Here is a 20851-nt window from a genome sequence, read left to right as displayed (position 1 = left end):
GAGCATATTCCAGGGAAGCGGTAGGAATGTACAGCTGGAAGCAGGGGCAGCGCTGCTGCTTCTGGGTGTTTCCTCCTCCATCCCCACCCCCTAATTTACAGCAGATTAAGTATAACATGAAACCGCATGCTCTTGGTGTTGACACAGGCACACCTTGTTATGGTCTTTGTCCCTCCATTTTCTTGCTCATAAAATTGAGATAATATTTCTGCAGAGTCCAAGTTCCTGTCCTTTGAATTTTAGTGCTATTGCATATGTGAAGTGGTAATACCTAACATGTAAGAGTGAAAAGTTGTAGCTGACTAGTAATGCCATGCTGCCTTTTTTTTTGGTGCTATTCTATTCTAATAATGTTAGGTTTTTTAATCAAAGTGGTCTGCCAGCTCCATAATGACAAAGATTTTACTATTTTTTAAATGAGTTTTAAATGTGCCGAGTTAATTAGTGGTAGAAATTTAGTATCCATTGATCATCAGTAATACTATATCTCACCTCCAGTGGCAATCAGCTGCTTGTATAGGGCTTAATGAGTGCAGTGGTTACACATGGAAAGCAGAATATATAGGAATGACCTATCAAAAATGTTACTTGTGATGATACATGAAAAGGAAGAAAAATTGTCTTCAATTTTTTTTTAGATTCCAGACTGAATTTTTAGGGTTAGTGTTGTTCAGAAGTTACAGGTGCTGATGGGGAAATACTTCATTTGAAGTAAAGCAGTCTGAATTTGTAGCCACTTTTAACTTCTTTAACCTTGAGTAATTATTCCATTTTAAATTTGTGAAATCTTTGGTCAGAGTAGAAAAATCAATTTTCCCTTTCCTGTTCTCTTTTCTCCGATTTTTGTTGCTTTCCAGCTTGTAGTTGGGGGTAAAGAGATACTTGTAACTGGGAAAGTTAGCATACAGCATAGACTTTGCTTACTGCTGTGCTAGTCTGGTAAGAGCAGCGTAATTCTTTTTCTTTATTCCTGTTTGCTACTTTGTCCTTTCCAAGCATACTATTAACTGGCTATTTTTAAGGAAGAAGCAAACCTTTTCCACTCATTAAATGTATTTTTGGCATAGATACTATGAAATAACTGTTTCAATTTACTCTGCAAACTAACATTTCTGGAAAATTAATTTTCTTCTTCTAGGAAGACATTTTTCCATATTGGCACATATGTACAACACTTCCAGAAACCAAGTAATACTGTGTTTTGTTCGGTGATTTAATTAGCAGTCTTGAGCTTTCTTATTTATTCACAACATTTTGGATAGAAATATCTCTGTCTGACAGAAAATTTAATTTTTTTAATGAAAGCACTAAAGCAACAAAGGAGATGCAGAATGCAGAAATTCTAATGTAGAATTACCTTCAATTGAGCGTCATGAACATGAAGCACTGTATAAATAGCAATTACTGTTAATCTTGCCGGTATTGTCATCTTGTTCTTGAAGCACAAAAATGAAATAATAGCTTACAGTAAGGAAGGGTGTTTGTTTGTTACATCTCTGTACACTCATCTTGACCATGTTAATGGCTCTGTTGTAGTCCAGTGGAGTTGGGCACTCATGGAAAACTGGTATCTGATTGTCTGAGCTACAAAGATTTTTTTTTTTTTTTCCAAGCATGGCTATTCTTTAATTGTGTGATTTGAGGTTTAAAAAAAGGTGTCCATCAAGTGATTTCTTAATTCAGAGTAACCATTTTTTCCTGCAAAGGAAGGATGGAATAACAAGATGGATCTTGAATCAACAGCAGAAAACTTCTAAGATCTACTTCTTAATAATCCTAATGCTAGTTTACACATTGCTTTCAACCCTGATAAAAGAAAAAAATCAATATTTCTGATTTTTATTTCAGTCTTGATTTTAAGTATTGTATACTGCAAAACCCCTAAATTGACCAGTTAAGTACGAAGAGCTTTAGAGGAGAACAGCATGCTTAGGTTAGCGTGACTATCTCCTTGCCGTGCTGTTACTTGGAATAGATTTGGTACATTTTGTGACCTCGTGCTTTACTTCACTGCTGGCACCACAGCAGCCCTTGGATTATTGATGTGCCTTCCCCAGTTTACATGAAATAAAGTTGATATATGTGGTGTGGTGTGGTTTTTTCCTTTTTTTAAAAGGGTTTAATAAATAAAGTTAATACTGAGTTTAATAGCTCCTGGCTACTTCTAGAGTATGCCTGTATCAGCCAAAGGTGTCTGAAGTGTTTCGGACAGAATTTGCAGTGCGATTGACCGTTGTTTGGCCTGTTGGTCAGGCTGTTTGGATTATGTAGAATTCTTAAATTTCATGAGGCTTCAGGAGGCCCCATGACTGTTTCTCTTGTGGTACCGCTCCTCAATTTGAGTTTGCATTGTAAACACAAAAAGCAGTTGTGCTGTAACTTACAATTGCTTAAATCGAATGTCTTCAAAAGTCCAGAAAGCTTCCAGGTATCTGTAACGCCTGTGGCTGTGATAATCCGTTTAGTGTGGTGTGTTTTAAGCCTGCTCGGGGATCATACACACACTGTGCTTTATATTTTTGACCAGTCAGCAAATATCCTTAATACAATCCATTTCCTCCCCCATGCTGTTCTCTAGGGATTCTCCATCCAAGTTTGGGGGGGTGAGGGGGGTGGTTTTCTTTTTGCACTACTGAACTCCTGCGCTAGTTTTCCTTGTGTAGAGCTGGTGAAAAGTGGACCTTGGAGTGTAGCAGCTGCTGTCTGTTAATAGTCTTGGTCCCCCATCATAAGACTTCATCAGTCCTGGTAATGAAATTACAGATCTGACCGAGTGACTCTGTTGCTAGGCTACCTGTCCTCTGAAAAGCCAGTTTTCCTCAGCTTCAGCTGACCTTTTTAATGTACCAATTGCTGATTCAAGGACAGTCATTAAACTTCAATATCCTCTCCATAGTTCCTAATCTCTTGGATATCTGCTGGAAGCCTCAGTATCAGAGGTGAATATGTGAGCATTTCATGTTACAGTGGCTTCTATAACAATAAATTTATAACAGGAATTCTTGAATTGGATGCATAAATGGATTCTTTGTGTATTCCGGATTTTTGGATGATAATAGGTAGGTTCAACAGAAGTTTGAGTCCTGAAAAGATTTTGAGTCAGGAGGATGAGAAGATGCTGTTTTGTATCAGAACTAATTTTGTGATTTTTTTTTTTAACTCAACAGCAGAATACAACAGTTTTGTCTAACCTTCCTGTTACTACTTCAGCAGCCTTGTTTACGTTTCTGTGTCAATCAAAATGCCAAGCATTTGGGAGCCAATGGGATTATTGGGGAAAAGGGTCTTTGGGGACTGACTCCAGGTATTGTAGATCCTTATGGGTAGAATGAACACTTTTGAGACAGTCCTCGATGAAGAGAAATGCTACATTAGAAACCAAACTTCACCATTATTGAGGTCTGAATCACAAGTGGCTGGGGGTGAGGAGGCTATCCTGAAGATGTATTTCTGCACTCACCCATCCCAGACTTCTGCTTTTCAGTGTTGCAAGTCTAGCCTGTGGCTTCGTCTCGTACCACTGCTCCATATATTGGATTCTCTGAGCTTAGCATAGGATAGAAATGGTCTTCGGAGCCATCTTTTCTCATTGGTGATGTGTGTAACAATGCATGCCTCAAATCCTAACACAGTACATCACAAGCATATGAATTTTTTCTGACCTGTTGGTAGTTGGTCTAAAAGATACTGGAAAAAAACCCCAAACCCTTAACTTTGCTCTGTTTTCCATCTCCACTGAGGCTAACTAAATGTGTTTTTCCATAATGAGAGTAATTTTGCTCATATGTACAGCATGTAACGTACAGTAGGCACAGCTGAGTTGGAGTTGCGTAAGTACTTGGCAGATGTCCAGTGTGTTGCATTGCTAGTGGTTGCCAGGAAGTGGCAATGCAATGTCAGAATGAATAAGTGCATTTGGTTTTTTTTAAACGATAGGAGTTTTAGATATCTCAATTTATGGTTATTTTTGATGTATGTAACTATTATGTATGAACATATAAGTCTCAGATTCCCATTTCTAGTAAAACTCTTAGATTCCAGAATCATTGTAAACTAAAATGCTTCTGAATACTCCAGTGGCTTGTTTTCTGAATTAAATTTAAATATTTGTATTTTTAGAATGCTTGTTCTTGTATATTGCTGTAGGCTATGATTCTTGAAGCTGCATGTGGAATAAAACATAAGAATGGAAAAAAAACTTGTTTATCTACATTCACCAAAGGAAAATGCAGTTTCAAAACATATTGCTACTAATGGTGACTGTACACATGTAAAAATGGCACTACTGTGTTACCTAGAACTTTGTGCTGTCTTGGTTTGTTGGTTCTTGATCCCCTGGAAACCTTTTCTGACAGCTCGTATAGTTTGTATTCACTTGGTAGGACTCAGCGTTCCTTGTGGATAATAGGTCTGTAACGGTAGGCTCAGGGGCCTGTCATAATGGTTCCTTAGTAAGGACTAAAATGCAGATCTGGGAAAGTGGCTAAGCCTTTCAGTTACCTGCTGGGCTGGGGAGATTGCATTGATTTCTTCCAGGAAATCTTTCTACATTTGTTTATCTCAAGGTTTCACAAGATTGGTTTATGTTCCTTATAAACAACTTTGATTTTACTGCCTTCTTAAAGCTAATGCTATAACTGCATTGTTCTCTCAAGGATGATCTTCCTTTAAAAAGTTATCATTCTACTTTGCTGTTTCCTTAAGCTCTGTTCATTCATGTGGAATGAGACAATTGCCTTCAGTATTTGTGTGATTAAGTGTAACATGCTTTTCTTTACAATGTGCATTATTGCATATATTATGCTTCGTTAAACTTCTGTATCAGTTCCTTGTAATCTTTCTAAAAGCTATAGCTTCTCCCCCCCCCCCCCCCCCCCCCCCCCCCCCCCCGCCTGTGATGGGAAATGCAGTTACATAGTTGCCACTGGAACTCAGAGAATTGTGCAATTAAATCCCTTAGTTTACTTAAACCTCATTCACAAAGCACAACATTGTTGTAAAGCTATTCTGTTAACTTATTTTGGGGAGTTAACAGAATTTGAATGTGAACAGCTTCAGCTTACCATTTTAATGAACTGTAAGAGGAAACATACATGAAATGACCATGCATAATGAGTTTTTGAAAGTTTTAAAACAAGTTTGAGGGGTTTTTATATAATTTGTTTCAGTTCCTGTTAACAAATAAAAATCAAATGGCAAGTTAGTCATGAAGGTCAAAATAATTGAGTTCTGTGAATAATTTTGAGAGTCATATTAATAGGGATATTATATAAATGTTTGTTGGTCTGTAGTATTCAAATGCCGATATTCTGCCCACTTCTGGAAGAAGTTGGATTAAATTATATTTTAATGCACCAATTAGATAAATTATGGGAAAGTTACTATTTGAATAGAAGACTAGTTTGTATATTCCTATCTATGCACTTGAATCTCTGATTTTTATCTATTGTGCTTGAAGATTGGAATTAAAAGCATTAATTACTCTAATTTTTGATGTCTCTGAAGTGAGTTGCTTGAATTGCAAATTAAATTTTTATTTTTGCCAGTTTTCTTCATAAAATTGAAGGTTTTTAGCTTTCATAAGCAATGAGAGTAATGAATAACAGGAGCCTAATACCTGCTCTAAGGATTTAACTTGACCTTGACATAATTTTCATTGATTTTTTTTTTTTTTAATGAGCTTTTCTTTCTTCTAGCTTTCTAAGACCAACTTCTCCAACAACAATGACTTTCGGGCTCTTCTGCAATCTCTCTATGCCACATTCAAGGAATTTAAAATGCATGAGCAGATTGAAAATGAGTGTATTATTGGTTTACTTCAGCAACGTAGCCGGACAGTGTACAATGTGCACTCGGACAACAAACTCTCAGAGATGCTTAGCCTCTTTGAGAAAGGGTTAAAGAATGTGAAGGTAAGCAGACTATAAGAAGGACTTGTGTCCTAAGGAAAACATGCTGTGATTACGTATTAGTTTGCCCCAACTTTTCTTAATACTCTCTACAAATAAACTAAGAAGGAAGAAGAAACATTTGTGGTTTCTTGATACAGTAGTGAAAACTTTCCTGTCCGAAACACAAATTTTTTTTTGCCATTCATCACAGTTACTAAATTTCTAGTAAAAACTTTTCAGTGGTGTATGTTGTGACAGAAGTCCATCACTGCATGATTGGAGGTGTTTTGGAGAGACAACATGGAATTTTCAAATACAGAGACTGCTCTGCTAATTGGTCAAAACAGTTTCTGACTATAGAAATAATGTTTGTTATTAATTTGTTAGGAAACCCCGAGTATATTTTTTTTTGGTGGCACATAGCATTGTATTATTGTCACAAATGGAGATGATTACTGGGCTTAAAAAAAGAAAAAGTGCATTGTTTTATTCTGGTAGTGAGTCATGTACGCCTTCCAGTAATCTGTTGCTCAGTAATGCTGTTAATGTTCCAGTCCTCAAGAAATTCTAAATGTTATTTCTCCAGCTGGCTTTTTCACGACTTAAAGTTGTTAAATTCTTCTCCAGTAGAATCCTACTTGAATAGGGTACTCAACTCAGCTCCCCCTTCCTGCACTCTTAAGAACTATAGTCTCCAGTAATAATTTTTCATCCCCTATTACATTTCTAGTATGCATGGTCCATATTTTCAGTAAGAAAAATACTAAATATGCAGTTGATTGATTCCATTTTACTATCTAAGGCTGTTTTTGACCTAGGAATCCTGCAAATATTTTTTTTCCCTGTGCATATCAAACCTTAAAATTTGTCTTGTTTTCATTAATGAATCAGAAAATGAAAGAAAGTGAAGGAGAGGGGAAATCTAACACTTGGCTTTGTGTTATACCTCCTCTGATAGGATGCTAGTGTTATTCTGTTACTTGTCTTCGTAAGTGTGGAAAACCAGACTTCTCTTGCTCTCTTTAGATATGTTAACTGTTTAACTTTTTTTTGAGAGTGTGGTTAGTTTAATTTAAACTGATGGCTTAAGTTTTTTTCTGTAATAGTCAGGGTTTCTTGATGTTCTAGAAGTTTGAAAAGAAAAACTTACAACATTTACTGTAAGAGCTATGAGGAACTTAGTATGTTGCAATTACTGGGCAGACTTCAGAACCAGCTTCTTATTACTGGCACAGAGAACAAGCTAACAAATTGATAGATGAGGTTGGTCTAACTTTTAACATTTAAAAGTCAGTTACTTCTTTATTTAAGAGTTATTTCCATTTCCAAAGTAAATATCTATAGAGCATGTCTGACTAAATTCTGATTATAGTTTGGAAGCTAGAATTATAGAATAACTTATGTAAAATGTATGCAGTTAAAAGATGAAGTGGAACTGCTGTATCCTAGAATAATTCTTATGAAAAACATGCAAATACTTAGATTAGTCTGTTACCACTTTGAACTTTGGGTGAGACTGTAGATTGGCACGCTTCAGTCTTTGCTCCAAAGTAAAAATGTGATTAGACAAGTTAATTAATATCTTATAACAAAATAAATTGGAATCAGGCAGGCAGGGACTACTTTGTTCTGCCTAGTAACAGGCCAATAGAGACTGTCACCTTGTCATGAAACTTTGTAAGTGAGCACATTCTTACCATGAAATAGAGCAAACATGCTGTGTGCATGGGGAAGACATAATGGGCTTTACTTTGAAACACTGGTTTATTTAACAGTTCAACCCTTGAATGAATGGGCAAGATCAGATAATAGTTAAATCTTTGCTTTCTTCTCAGAATGAATATGAACAGCTAAACTATGCGAAACAGCTGAAGGAGAGATTGGAAGCCTTTACCAGGGATTTCCTTCCTCATATGAAAGAGGAAGAGGAGGTAGGTAAAAATCTTCCTCAAATATTACGCTGATCTTCCTTGGGGTTTGGAGTGACTGAGTAGAGACAAAGGGCTTAGAGGTTCAGTTTTTTCACAATTCTCTGTTTTTATTACTATGCCAATTTGCATTTAGGACTGTGGTGTCATTGTTCTGTTCTCTGACTGCAAAGTGACACATTCTGAAACAGTGAATATATTGAAAGTTTATGATGGAATTCTGGTCCTTTAAAAAATGGATAACAAGTCCACTGGGGCTCAGATTTGTTTGCAGCAGGTAGTTATTTCAGGGGATATGCAGCAAAACTTAAAGGAAAAAGAGAGTCCTGTAAACCAGTGCTTCATGACTCAAACTGACACTCCCAAACAGCCTCTGACCTATATTTGAAACATAGACTAGTACTGCCAGTCTGATGATTTATGGGTATCCAAAAACTGGGAAGCATCTTCTGGAGAGAGTAAATCTTCTCAAGACTGTCCAAGAGAAATCTTTTCTCATGTTTTTCTTCCTTGCCACTTTGCCTTCTGTGTGAGTACCTCAGTAAATTATCTAGTTTAAGCAACTTTAATCGCTTCCCTTTTCTGTTGGGGAAAACAGTTAAACAGCTTGCCTAAGACTATGCAGTGATCCATTGGCAAACAGAGGGTTGGAACTCAAAACTTCCATCGTCCTGTCCTTAGGTTCTCTTACTGTATGACATGTTTCACTTGGAGAGAATTTGAAAGAGGAAATTCTGTGTTGGTAGGTCTGTGTAGCTTTATCAACTATCTCTGTCAGCACCAGACTTTTTTTTTTTCCCCTTTTTCCTTTGCTTTAGGTTTTTCAGCCAATGTTGATGGAATACTTTACTTATGAAGAATTGAAAGATATTAAGAAGAAAGTAATTGCACAGCACTGCTCACAGAAGGAGGCTGCAGAATTCAGAGGTCTTAGTAAGTGGAATCAAGCAGAAGAGCTTCAGAAGGTCTTTAAGTATTCTGTGGATGAGAAGGCAGATGAAGGTGAAGCATCTAATTAAAGTTAAAGTAATTTTCAAACTGCAATTTTTATCTAAAAAGCCACACTAGTGATATACCTGAAGTTACGTACTGGTAGATAAGATAGTTTTTATAAAAAGGGAATTTCTTCAAACCAGTTTTGAAACTTCAGGAACTTAACTCTTTGATACAGGCTTCTTGGCAGGTTGTAATGTAGATAGTACTTCACTATTTACCTGTTCTCAACCTTCTTCCTCTCCCTTCCCTCCCATGGTAATATTTGATATAATAAACAGGCAGAAATGATAATTAACTTATAATTTCATTCTTCCATTGAAATTATATTTTCTACTTGCAGACCCTGCATTTAATTCCTGGTTTTCAGGACTGCTTTGTAAGTTTTTCTGTTGATGGCTTAATAACACAGAATAGTTAGCCAACTGACAATATTTCAAATTAAAAGAAATTCACCTTCCCCAGCTCCACTACCTAACTTCCCTGGGCCTCTCAGGAATCAGAAAGGAAGAAACTGTATGTGTGGAGTGATGCAACGGAATGAATCCGTGCAGCGTGTGAGTAGGTCAGATGAAACGTGCATTCTGAAAGTGGATATTTAATTTGCGTTCATCTGTAACTACCTTTCCTGATGAAACTTAGAATAAATGGATAACTACTGAAGTGCACTTCAGGCTTGTTTTATGACTGTTGAAGCAGCCTAAGTTGTCTGTGTTTGCAGTTTTCACTCTTAACTAACAAAGAAGAGTTGATGCCCCAAAGAAGGGGAATTAATGTACCAAAGGTGTAATACTGGCGTGTGAGACTGATAAGTAGAGTAAGCCCTCATGAACTGACTTTGTGGTGTTGATCAGATGTGGTGCTCTTATTAGAAAAACTTGAAAAACTACTCTGTAATCAGATCTTTTTGATGCAACTTGACTTCTCTGAACTACTGAACTGGTCATTTTGTGCCCTCCAGGTGAAACCTTCAGAAAAGATCATGGTCCATGGTGTGAAATACTGTCAAGTCTGAACAGATGAATGTGACAAATAGCCTTATGGCATTACTTGCTGTTAAGTCTAGCTAGAATAGCAGTTTTGGGACAGTAGTAATTCTGCAATGGTTGTGTTCTAGACTTTAGGGAGAAGAAAGTATATGTCCTGCATCTATTTTTTTTTTTAAATGGAAGAAAATAACACAGCTTGCAGTCCTGTGCAGGTTTAATTGCATTTTAGTGTTAAATTCTCTGTAGTTTACCTGCAGTGACTTGCCATGTATACGAATAAATATATTTATAAATAAAGTGAAACAGTATTGAATTATATTTTTTTTTTAAGTAGCAGTAGATTATCACAGGGTAAAGTTTACACTATGCTCACTTTTGAAGCTTCTTTGCAAAAAGAAACCTGACCCTTGTCTCGCTGTAAAGTCGTATGTACTTTGTCCTAACTTTAAAAATAAATCCCTACTAATTTGTGAAACCTGCTATTTCTAAGGACTCCTGAAAACTATTTTAGAAATATTTTTTTTTCTCAAGTAAGTTGTCCTTAAACAAAGCATTAAAAATTCTCTTAAAACGGCAAAAAATCCACTAACCAAAGCACTGAATTTTTTACTTTATATAGTTCGCAGCTCTCTGTACTATGGCAATAAGGGAGAGCTATTGGAGATGGTTCCTACTGCTGTCCATTGAAGTATTAATGACAGTGGCCAAATTTTAGCTGCTAACCTAATATTTAGTATTACCTTCCAACCTGAATGGCTTGTCACCATTCAGAAGTTAAAATTAATTGTCTGTGCTAGCAGTTAAAGCTAGAAATAAAGTGAGAGAGCTGCAAAGAGTTAAGCATGGACTTCTTGCTGTGTCCCAGTCAAGAGGTTGAGCGCTTTCACTGAGAGTGGTCCCAGCTGGTAGATTCTGTGTGCTAGTACTGTTTCCTGGGAATGTGGCAAAGCAGGTATATATATCATCTATGACATAAGGCTTTTTTTTAAAGCATTTCATTTATAGCAGATACTGCTTTCATCTTGCTGTGGTTGCATAGCAGCAGTTTACTTTTGTCCAGGGCTTTTTTGGACCCTTGGGGGGTCAGGGTTGGAAAAAACTAGCAAGTTGAGAAAATGGCAAACAGAAAACTGAGCTGATTTTTTTTGTTTGTTTGTTTGAGGTGGTATTACAGTGAAAGCCTTTTAAAGCCAAAGTGATACTTATTTTTTCAACTCCTTTGCCAAACAATTGTTTAAAATCTTTTTCAGATGCTATTTTTTCATTGCCCTAGTCAAAATGTGAGTCCCACTATTATTTAAAGCTGTGAGGCTATGCTTCACTTAACACACACTTTCTGTATTTCAGAAACCGAAGTAACAGGGCACACCACAAATATTACTAATCTTCCTCCTGAAGTAATGCTGACCATTTTCAGTTACCTTAACCCCCAAGAGTTATGTCAGTGTAGTCAAGTAAGCACTGAATGGTCACAGTTGGCTAAAACTGGATCTCTCTGGAAACATCTTTACCCTGTTCGCTGGGCCAGAGGTAAGTTAAATTTAATTCTTCCTTTGAAAGCATGTCAGTTACCAGAATTTCTGAGTCTAAAGAAGAGAATGTTTTAGTATAGGCTGTCATATACAATGAACCTGACAGCTGAGCATATTTCTGGCAGGGAGAGTGCCCTAAAACTTGGTTAAATGTTAAAAATCCCCAAAACATACTTCAGTCTTGTAGAATTAAGAAACTAAAAGTTGTCTTGGTTGCAACTGATGAGTAGGTCTTGTATACAACCTGTTGATTAGTTTTACTGAGGTTTGTTTGCTTGTATGAATGCTAACAAGTATATTCACTAATACAACATCTTAATTATGATTTAAGAATCTAAGGGGTTTTGAATTATTATTGCTGCTGTTACACCTATATCAGTAATATTTTTATTTCATTAGGTTACTAGGTAGAAATAAAATATATTTATTTTTGTTAGTTCCTGACTGGTATGCTTTCCTCTGAGAGGTCTGTCTTGTGATTCAGACATAAGTACAGAATGGAAGTTTAAAACAAATGGAGTTCTAACATTTCCTCACAATCTATTCTTACTTTGTATATTCAAACTTCAAAGAAAACTGTAGAGATGTTAGCTTTAGTATTCTTTAGATATATTACTTCAATAACTTCTACTGTAGTAAGGACTAAATTTTTTTTATAACTTCTGGTCCTCAGGCTCTCCTGTTAATTAAAATTTCCTATTGAGAAGTGTAACCTTTGCAAAAGTACCTCTTCCAATAGACAAAATAGTCTGTATTCCAATGAGGCCAGTTACAAGTCATCAGAGTATATTTGTAGCTTTAAATATTTCTATTTGTATTTGTCCATATTTGTGTGAGTATTAAACAATCACTGGACTATGGCACTGTAAGCTTCACAATTGCTACCCTGTCAGTGTAGCTGAGTAAAAAGGAGACCATCTGTGCTGTTTAATAAGCTATATTTTATGTGCCTTTATAAGATTTTACGAGAAAGCTACCAATATATAACTTAAATTTTGAGATACATAAAAGCTAAAAACTTCTTTCTGGCCGGACCTTTATGGCTTCTAAAATCTGTACAAGGCAGAGGGGAGTTAAATGGCTTTTGGGTCTGAATTAATTTTTTGTGTTGGATAAATCTCACTGAAAATAATAGATTGGTCCCTGAGCTGCAAAAGACTGAGCGGAGAGGAGGGGTTTCAGAGTTTAAACTGTTAAAGTTTCATTTTCATCTAAAACCTAGCTGTCTTGATAATTCAGAGCTACGCAAAAGAGATAACTGGCAACTGCTTAAAATTACTCCTAAACCTGGTTTTGACACAACAGGAAGCTAGTCTCATGATGTACTGTCTATACTACTACAGTTGTTTGTGCAGAAGTGCTCTAAACTGGGTGGAAGCTTCTCAAATAGGATTTACTGCCAGAGGGGAGAAAAAAAGAACATAAAACTACAGGCTTAGTTAAATTTTTAACTTTTTTCCTAATACAGAGAGGGCATCTGAGGCTTTTTATATATTATAAAGATGGGTTAAAGAAGATGAGAAATGTTACAGAAACATTTTGCTTCACACTTGGGTGACAATCAGTTAGGATTTCATTGTCGCTGTGTTGTTCATATAAGAAACCTTGTTCCTTTAGATACCGTTCAACAAGGGTTGCTCTTGCTTTGGGGATAGTAGGGTCCCCCACTAGTGAGGTAGTAGGATAAGCTGTTTCTGTTTTAAGTATGTCTACGCTGAGGGAGGCAGCAGACCTGCTTATACTGAGCCCGACACTACAATATACCCAAACTAGAAGTAAATTATGCCTGTGCAGTAACCCTTGGGGAGAGGGGGTACCCTACCAGCTAAAACAGTGGAGCTGTTGCTGATATTCATGTTCATCCAGATGTTCTAAAAATTATTGTCTATTGTTTAGAGTCATATGTATGTTATAATCGAGTACTGGATAGCTGTTGCAAGTAGGCTACTTCTGGAACTTGGGTTTCTTGATCCTGGAGTTGTTATGTGCAGTGACTAAAACCAGGCTGATAAAATACATCCTGGTTGACTGTATATTTGTGATATTCCAGAGGAAAATGGAAATGTCTTAAACCAAGTGTTATACTGGAAGTTGATGGTTAATATATCCACCAGAAAGAACTTCAGCACCTATACAGTCCAAATACTCCATAATTGTTTCTGTTACTTTTGCAATCATATCGGTCCCTACCAAGAAAATGACAACAGGCATGTCTGAGTAGCATAATAGGCTGTGAGTTCTGTAACGGTACTGAAACTTCCAGGAATCTTTTGAAGCTTTAAAATACAGATCAAACAAGAATTATGTCAAGGTTCAGTCCAACCTTAGTTGAGATGAATGCAAAATTCATTTATATCTTTAGGTCAGGTTGCAGTATAATGAGAAGTTTATCATTGCTGTTTTCTGCAGTGATGAGAAGTTTGTCTTAATTTTTCTTTTTTCTTTTTTCTTTCCTTTCCTTCTTTTTGTGGGGCCTGAGTAGGTGATTGGTATAGTGGTCTTGCAGCAGATCTTGAGACAGAACCTGATGAGGAATGGGTGAAAAATAGAAAAGATGAAAGTCGTGCTTTCCAGGAATGGGATGAAGATGCTGACATAGATGAATCTGGTAGGTAAATCTGATTTTGGTGAATTTTTTTTTTCCTGAAGGTGACATGGCTGTAATAAATAAATGTATAAAATGGAGTATTTTCTGTAAAATCAGTTTAAAATACAGATTTTTTTTTTCTTAGCTGATTCCAGTATATTAAAATAATGACAAATGCAATAATACTTATATTCTGCCTAGATTAAATGCTTACTAAGCCAAGTAGACTTACACAGTAAAAAAGAACTTGGAAATTTTTGTCTAGTAACTACTTAAGGTTCCTGAAAGGAGTGCTCTTCTTCCTCATCTTCATCTCATCCTGACTCCCAGCTGGGTGGAAAAAAAAAGGGGAATGGGGGAGAAGCAGGGAGCTGGTTTTAATGAGCTGAATTTGTTCATCTAGGAGAGAGCAAGCATGAGTACAGGTAGAAGAAGAGTTACGGGGATGCGTCTGGAGTTAGGAAGGAGGTAAAAGCTAGGCTTCATCTCTTCAGGAAGTTTGGATGAATCATGCATCCTAATGCATTCTAGGCCTAATTTAGAATTTGTCTTAAGGTGTTATATCACAGGATATGAAATGCTCTGTGAGATAATATTTCAATGTATAAAGCAAGTCAGTGGAAACAGCTGCCCCAGACAGTCCTGAGCAGTCCATAATCTGTAGTAAATATTTCTCCAAGTCCTTTAATGATAATTTTCTGTTAAGACTTACTGTTTTTACTTGCTGTTGGAATTAAACTCTTCAGGACTGTCAGAAAGACAAGCACATAGTTTTTAAAGATGAGGCTTAAGTAATATGTTGAGCTAGAGTTCAGCAAAAGTTTGATGTAAGGTACTTTCTGAAACTTATGCCTTGTTAAGCTTTCTTTAGTTTCCTGATAGCTTGTTTGATGTAAGATGGCAATGTGAATTCCAAATGACTCAAAGCATATTTTAAGTCTTTATCTTTGGTTTTATTTTGCAGAAGAAGCAGCTGAAGATTCACTTGCCATTAATATAGCACAAATGGAAAAACGTTTACTTCATGGCTTAATTCATAATGTACTCCCGCATGTAGGCTCCTCAGTGAAGACATTAGTATTGGCCTACAGTTCTGCAGTGTCTAGCAAAATGGTATGTAATTTGAAACTGGCATTTAATAATTGTGGCTATGCAGCCTCTAATTAATAACTGATGTGCCTGAGTTTAAAACACTTGGGTAGTGAAAATGAGTTGCAATTCAACAGAATGTTAATTCTTATGTCATCTCTTGACACTGTGTGCAGCCTTATTGGCTTGTGTCCTTACTGATTATTTTCCTTTCCTTTCCCAGGTTAGACAGATCTTGGAGCTTTGCCCCAACTTGGAATATTTGGATCTCACTCAAACTGATATTTCAGATTCTGCATTTGAAAGGTTAGATAATTGCTGTTTCCTTTAAAAAAAAAAAAAATCCAGCTTTTTGAGTGGGGAAAAACATTTAAACATGTCTTAGTCCATTGCCAATAAAGAGAGAAATAAAGAAATCACATTCAGGATTCACACATAACTAAGAACTAAACCAGAGTAACAAATCAATGAAATAGCAAACGAAGCATGTAACTTTGTAATGGCCATTTAAAATGCTCTGTCTTCACTATTGGATATGTATTACCTATCAATGTGTAGCTATCCGTAACAATAATTGTGTTTTGTTCTAGTATTAACAACTTGAAATTGTCCATAGATTTTGCGGAGTCAGTCAGTTATGGTAGTTCTTGGTCTGATATAGCTGGTAGTGTTTGAAATACTGCTATTTAAGACACTGATCAAAGCTCTAAGGCTTAGGTGTAGTAACTGTGGATTCCTGAGTTTTACTGAAGCCTGCAGAAATTTCATTGATGTCAGTGGGATGGTGCATGGATGCAGAGCCTGCACCAGTGGGTCTTACTGTGATACTGAAACTCAGTGGCTGCTTCAGTGTCCAACACTTTCATCATATAGTGCTCTCAAGTTTTATGTGTTAACAACACAGAAAACTTTACCAGTGTGGATGCTGGTAACAACACTCTGCAGCTTGTGCAAGAAGTTTTACTTGAAATAAAAGCCTTATGGAATTTCTGTGGCTCAGAAATCAATCTTTGTGAGCTTTTGTCAATCTCTAGTGAAACTTACATTATTTTCAGCTCTTCATACATCTATATTTCCAACACCCCAATTTGTAACTCAAAAAATGAGTTTGGCTTGCTGTAAATATAAGTAATCACTTATAGAAAGTAAATGATAGTTAACATAAACTATGGATAGGTAAAGGTCACTTAAATAAGATACGTAATTTTATAGATGATAATGTAACAATATCACTGTAGATCAAATTTCTATTTCAGTTGAAAAAGGTAAGGCTGAAGGCATGAGGTTTTTAATATGAAAAAGTCTGATATTACCATCTCTAATCCTGATTACTTTTATGGAATAATTAATACTGTACACAGAATGTGTTTCAGGAATCCAGCTATTCTCTCTGAAAGAAATGGGAAATGACAGAAGGATATATAATCTAAGTACGCTGATATTTCAATATGTATAAACAGCCAAGCTTGAGAAACTCAAATACTAGAAGTTACAAGTATTAAAATACTTTGAACTGAATATTACATCTCGGGGCGGGGAGGCGGGCTGGTATGTGAAATTTGCTAGTTCACTAAGTTCACATTTTTCAGCCTTCTGAGAAGTGAACTGTGATGTCTGGTAACTTAGATGGCTCTTGGTAACTGCATTATACACAACAGAAGCTGCTTTTTGAAATTGTTCTCACATGTCTTTGGTGTTTGCAGTCTGATCTGTTTAAAAATTCGTTCAATGTATGGCAAATTTGGACTACTTAAGTGTCAGTATGTGGAAAAAATACAGGTTGTTACTGATTCATGATTCATTTCACATTTCCTTAGACATTTTTTTTCTAGGCATATATACAGCACTTGAAGTATCAAATCTAACCTGTCTGGGGTATTTTCTTTAAATATTCTGTGAATTAATACAAGTATTTTACTTATGAAATGTTCTTTTGTATATTTAGCTTTAACACCTGTTTCTGAACAAAAACTAAAAAACCCCACCAAACAAAAAAAACCCCCACAACAAACCCCAACCAATCAAACCACTTTTTTCCCCTGATTTCAGTTGGTCTTCAGTTGGTTGTTGTCCAAATCTCCGCCACCTTGATCTGTCTGGATGTGAAAAAATCACAGATGTGGCCATAGAGAGGATTTCCAGAGCACTGGGTATCATATCAACTCAGCATACCAGAGGTATTCTGAAAAGCTGCAGAAACAGGAATGCTAAGATTTCATGGAAAAACAGAGAGATGACTCTGCATTCCAACAGGAAGTATAATTGTTTGCATGAAATTGACGATGAAAACCTCATTGAGGGAGAAAATGGTGAGCAGCATTGGACTAAATCTCACGGCTCAGAAAACTTCAATTCTGCTTATGTGTGGATGCTAGATGCAGATGATTTAGCTGACATTGAAGATGCTGCGGAGTGGAGACACAGAAACGTTGAAGGATTTTGTCTTATGGAACCAACATCCCATATTAATTGTTCTGCATCTTGCTACAGTAGAGAAATTTATGGATTAAGGACTAAAGGGTGGCAGCAGCACTGTGCTTCTACTGACTTGATTTACTGCGGTCACTCATTTTGTTGTGCTGGGACAGCACTAAGAACTATTCGAGCACTTCCAGAGTCCTCTGCACTGTGTAAAAAAACAACAAGGACTAAGCAGTCAGAGAAAAAAGACTCTGCATACTCTGGGAGTGAAAAAACAGATGAAGAGACTGCGCGAGTTCTTCAGTTTCTCAGTCTGTCTGGATGTTACCAGATCACAGACCGTGCTCTCAGGTGAGGAGACATTTTTGAGCTATTTTGCTGCAGTATGTTTTTTCTAATTTTATTTGTTGGGTCATTCTGGGGTGAATCTGCCTAGTTTCAGTAGAAACACTTTTATTGAAGAAAGTGGTCTTTTAAGTGGTCTTTGCATCTTAAAATACTTACAGTACCAGACTTGAAAACTTTCTCCAGCTTTTCCTTTGGGGATTTTTAAAAAAAAAATAAAAAAATCTTTTAGACATATCCTCTGAAGTCAAGTATTTTTATGAATTTGTTGTTCTAGGCAGTACTAATGCTTTTATATTTGACCTTCAGTGATTTCTTGTTAGGTGATTCACTTTTTTTTTTTTTTTAAATGCCTGTCAATACGCTTGAAACTTTATAAAACTGGGGTAACATCTCATTTAACCTGTCTGGATAATGACATAATTTATGGACAGGCTGGATTGATGGGCTGAGGCCAATTGTATGAGGTTCAACAAAGCGAAGTGCTGGGTCCTGCACTTGGGTCACAACAACCCCATGCAACGCTACAGGCTTGGGGAAGAGTGGCTGGAAAGCTGCCCAGCAGAGAAGGACCTGGGGGTGTTGGTTGACAGCCGCCTGAATATGAGCCAGCAGTGTGCCCAGGTGGCCAAGAAGGCCAATGGCATCCTGGCTTGTATCAAAAATAGTGTGGCCAGCAGGACTAGGGAAGTGATTGTGCCCCTGTACTCGGCACTGGTGAGGCTGCACCTCGAATCCTGTGTTCAGTTTCGGGCCCCTCAGTACAAGAGAGACATTGAGGTGCTGGAGTGTATCCAAAGAAAGGCAGTGAAGCTGGTGAAGGGTCTAGAGCACAAGTCTTATGAGGAGCGGCTGAGGGACCTGGGGTTGTTTAGCCTGGAGAAAAGGAGGCTGAGGGGAGACCTTATCGCTCTCTACAACTGCCTGAAAGGAGGTTGTAGTGAGGTGGGGGTCGGTCTCTTCTCCCAGGTAACAAGTGATAGGATGAGAGGAAATGGCCTCAAGTTGCGCCAGGGGAGGTTTAGACTGGATATTAGGAAATTTTACTTCACTGAAAGGGTTATCAAGCATTGGAACAGGCTGCCCAGGGAAGTGGTTGAGTCACCATCCCTGGAGGTATTTAAAAGATGTGTAGACGTGGTGCTTAGGGACATGGTATAGTGGTGGTCTTGGCAGTGTTAGGTTAACAGTTGGACTTGATGATCTTAAGGGTCTTTTCCAACCTAAATGATTCTGTGATAATTTTGTATGTGTAGAACATCATGTTAAATATGACTTCATATAACAATTAAAGGAGGAGAAAAAATAGTTGACTTGAACATTGAGACGGCTTCAAGAGTTACAGAATTTCCTGTGTGTGATGATATATGCCATTGATATTTTGTATTGTGTCAGAAAAATGTAGTTATTGCTTCATAATGAAAATGGAATGAGGTTGAAGTACTTGCAGCCACCTGCTCAGGTGTGCTGCAGCACTTAGGGCTAATTAAAGCTTCTTGGAGTGGGAAGACTTCATGCCTACCTGTACTGTATGCTGTAGTCAACTGAGAAATAGTGTGAAGCGCTGCTGGCATTGATTTGTCTCTGCGGAGACTTCATCCCCATTTGATGTTCAGAAGTACCAGCTGTTCAAATGTCTCCCATAGTGATTCTTTTGACACTCTTTCACCCATGTGTGTTAGTCTTGCTCAGAGCAAGCTTCAGATAGCAGTGCTTTGTGTTTGAGCTTGTTGCTGTTCAAGTGGTGGAGTGGACTGCTACTGCTGAGTTTCATTTGGTGCTGACTGGGTCATGCTGTGTGTAGTTTGCATGTTACTGGTCTGTTTTTTCATGACTTGGTAATCTAGGATCAAAGGGAGATTTGGTCACTGGGTCATGGGAAGGTTTTAGTTGTGGTGCCAGTTTCCCATTGGTGCTTTTTGGATAAAAGACAGTATTTAAGAGCTGAGAGTGTGCTGCAACAAGTGCTTCTTGCACTCGCCAAACTAGTTTGAGTCCCTGAGGAGAGAATGAAACCTCCTAGTAGAAACACGTGCCAGTTCATTTCATAGAAGTTGTTAACCAATAGCTGGTTTTGTGGTCAACAGTTCTACTTCTGCCTGCTGACAGGAGAAAGTTGTACAGTGATGCTCTGAAGGCATTTTCAGTTTTATGTCCTGACTTGGATCTGTAGCTTGGTGACTCAAGCCTGATGTTTTTTTCAGGTGGGTGAGCTTGTTTGTGATTTGAACTTGGGCTGGCTGCCCTGTGAGCTCACAGAGAAGCAAGCAGCCTAACACGGAGTGATTGCTCAGGTGTGATACATCCATGAGGCTGTTGCATCAGCAGCCAAACTCCCTTTGAATTATAAAATTGAGAATTACTGAAAATAGAGAATTCCATTTGAATAATGAGGTGGTGTGTTGGCAGAGAGAGGCTCTGCTGTCAGCCCTAGGAAAATATAAATTTGGATTCCAAAATAATTTTAACCAAAAAAATAAGATACTCAAACTTTCGGAAGAGTAATGCACCAAACTTGGGATTGTTGTGTTTTCAGGGTGGGTTGAGGAATATACATCACCTTGGAAGAGTTGCCAAAATCAGTAGTGTTTTGGAGAAGAATGTCGTGGTAGTTCTTTGAAATACTTGGTCATCTCTGGAGTCATTCATAAAAAAAAAAAAGTGATTCACCATTTAAGTCTGTCAGAAGGAATTGTTAGTTTCTGTCGAAATCGGTTCATTTTTCAGGTCTGTTACGCAGCTTCAGGGGTGATCCACTTTATAGGGTATGAAACTGCCAGATTTAAAACTACATGGTTTTAGAGGTGTGGGTTTTTTTGTTACAAGATGCAATTAAGTCTGTGACTTGGTGACGTAGTGGAGCACTTGTCAGTCTAGCACTGTGTGGGCTCTTAACATGTCTCTTCTGTCTGTTAACAGGGCATTGACTGTGGGAGGAGGACTGCCGCATTTGGAACACCTTAACCTCTCGGGTTGTCTCACTGTAACTGGTGCAGGCCTGCAGGATTTAGTTTCTGCATGCCCCTCTCTAAACGATGAACACTTTTACTACTGTGACAACATTAACGGTAATGTC

General features: G+C 37.4%; 1 protein-coding gene across 3 annotated transcripts in view; it reads left to right on the top strand.

The window, feature by feature from the left end:
* The window catches only part of FBXL5 (F-box and leucine rich repeat protein 5), a 37225-nt gene that overhangs the window by 7917 nt on the left and 8457 nt on the right, over positions 1-20851 (top strand). For 2 of the 3 annotated variants that reach the window (XR_012775477.1, XM_075499781.1), the window contains exons 2-10: positions 5697-5912; positions 7727-7822; positions 8638-8821; positions 11149-11331; positions 13816-13941; positions 14885-15033; positions 15233-15315; positions 17059-17781; positions 20695-20843. Coding sequence is in view for 2 of the 3 variants with exons in the window: in XM_075499781.1 (XP_075355896.1) it covers positions 5697-5912; positions 7727-7822; positions 8638-8821; positions 11149-11331; positions 13816-13941; positions 14885-15033; positions 15233-15315; positions 17059-17781; positions 20695-20843 (1909 nt within the window). In the remaining variant the exon portion in view is untranslated. The remainder of the gene's footprint in view (positions 1-5696; positions 5913-7726; positions 7823-8637; positions 8822-11148; positions 11332-13815; positions 13942-14884; positions 15034-15232; positions 15316-17058; positions 17782-20694; positions 20844-20851) is intronic. The other variant, XM_075499782.1, reaches the window with a different exon arrangement.

The sequence above is a fragment of the Mycteria americana genome, chromosome 4, assembly GCF_035582795.1.
Source record: "Mycteria americana isolate JAX WOST 10 ecotype Jacksonville Zoo and Gardens chromosome 4, USCA_MyAme_1.0, whole genome shotgun sequence".
Lineage (NCBI taxonomy): Eukaryota > Metazoa > Chordata > Aves > Ciconiiformes > Ciconiidae > Mycteria > Mycteria americana.
Note: the sequence above shows the minus strand (reverse complement) of the source record. Positions and strands in the feature narration are given on the sequence as shown.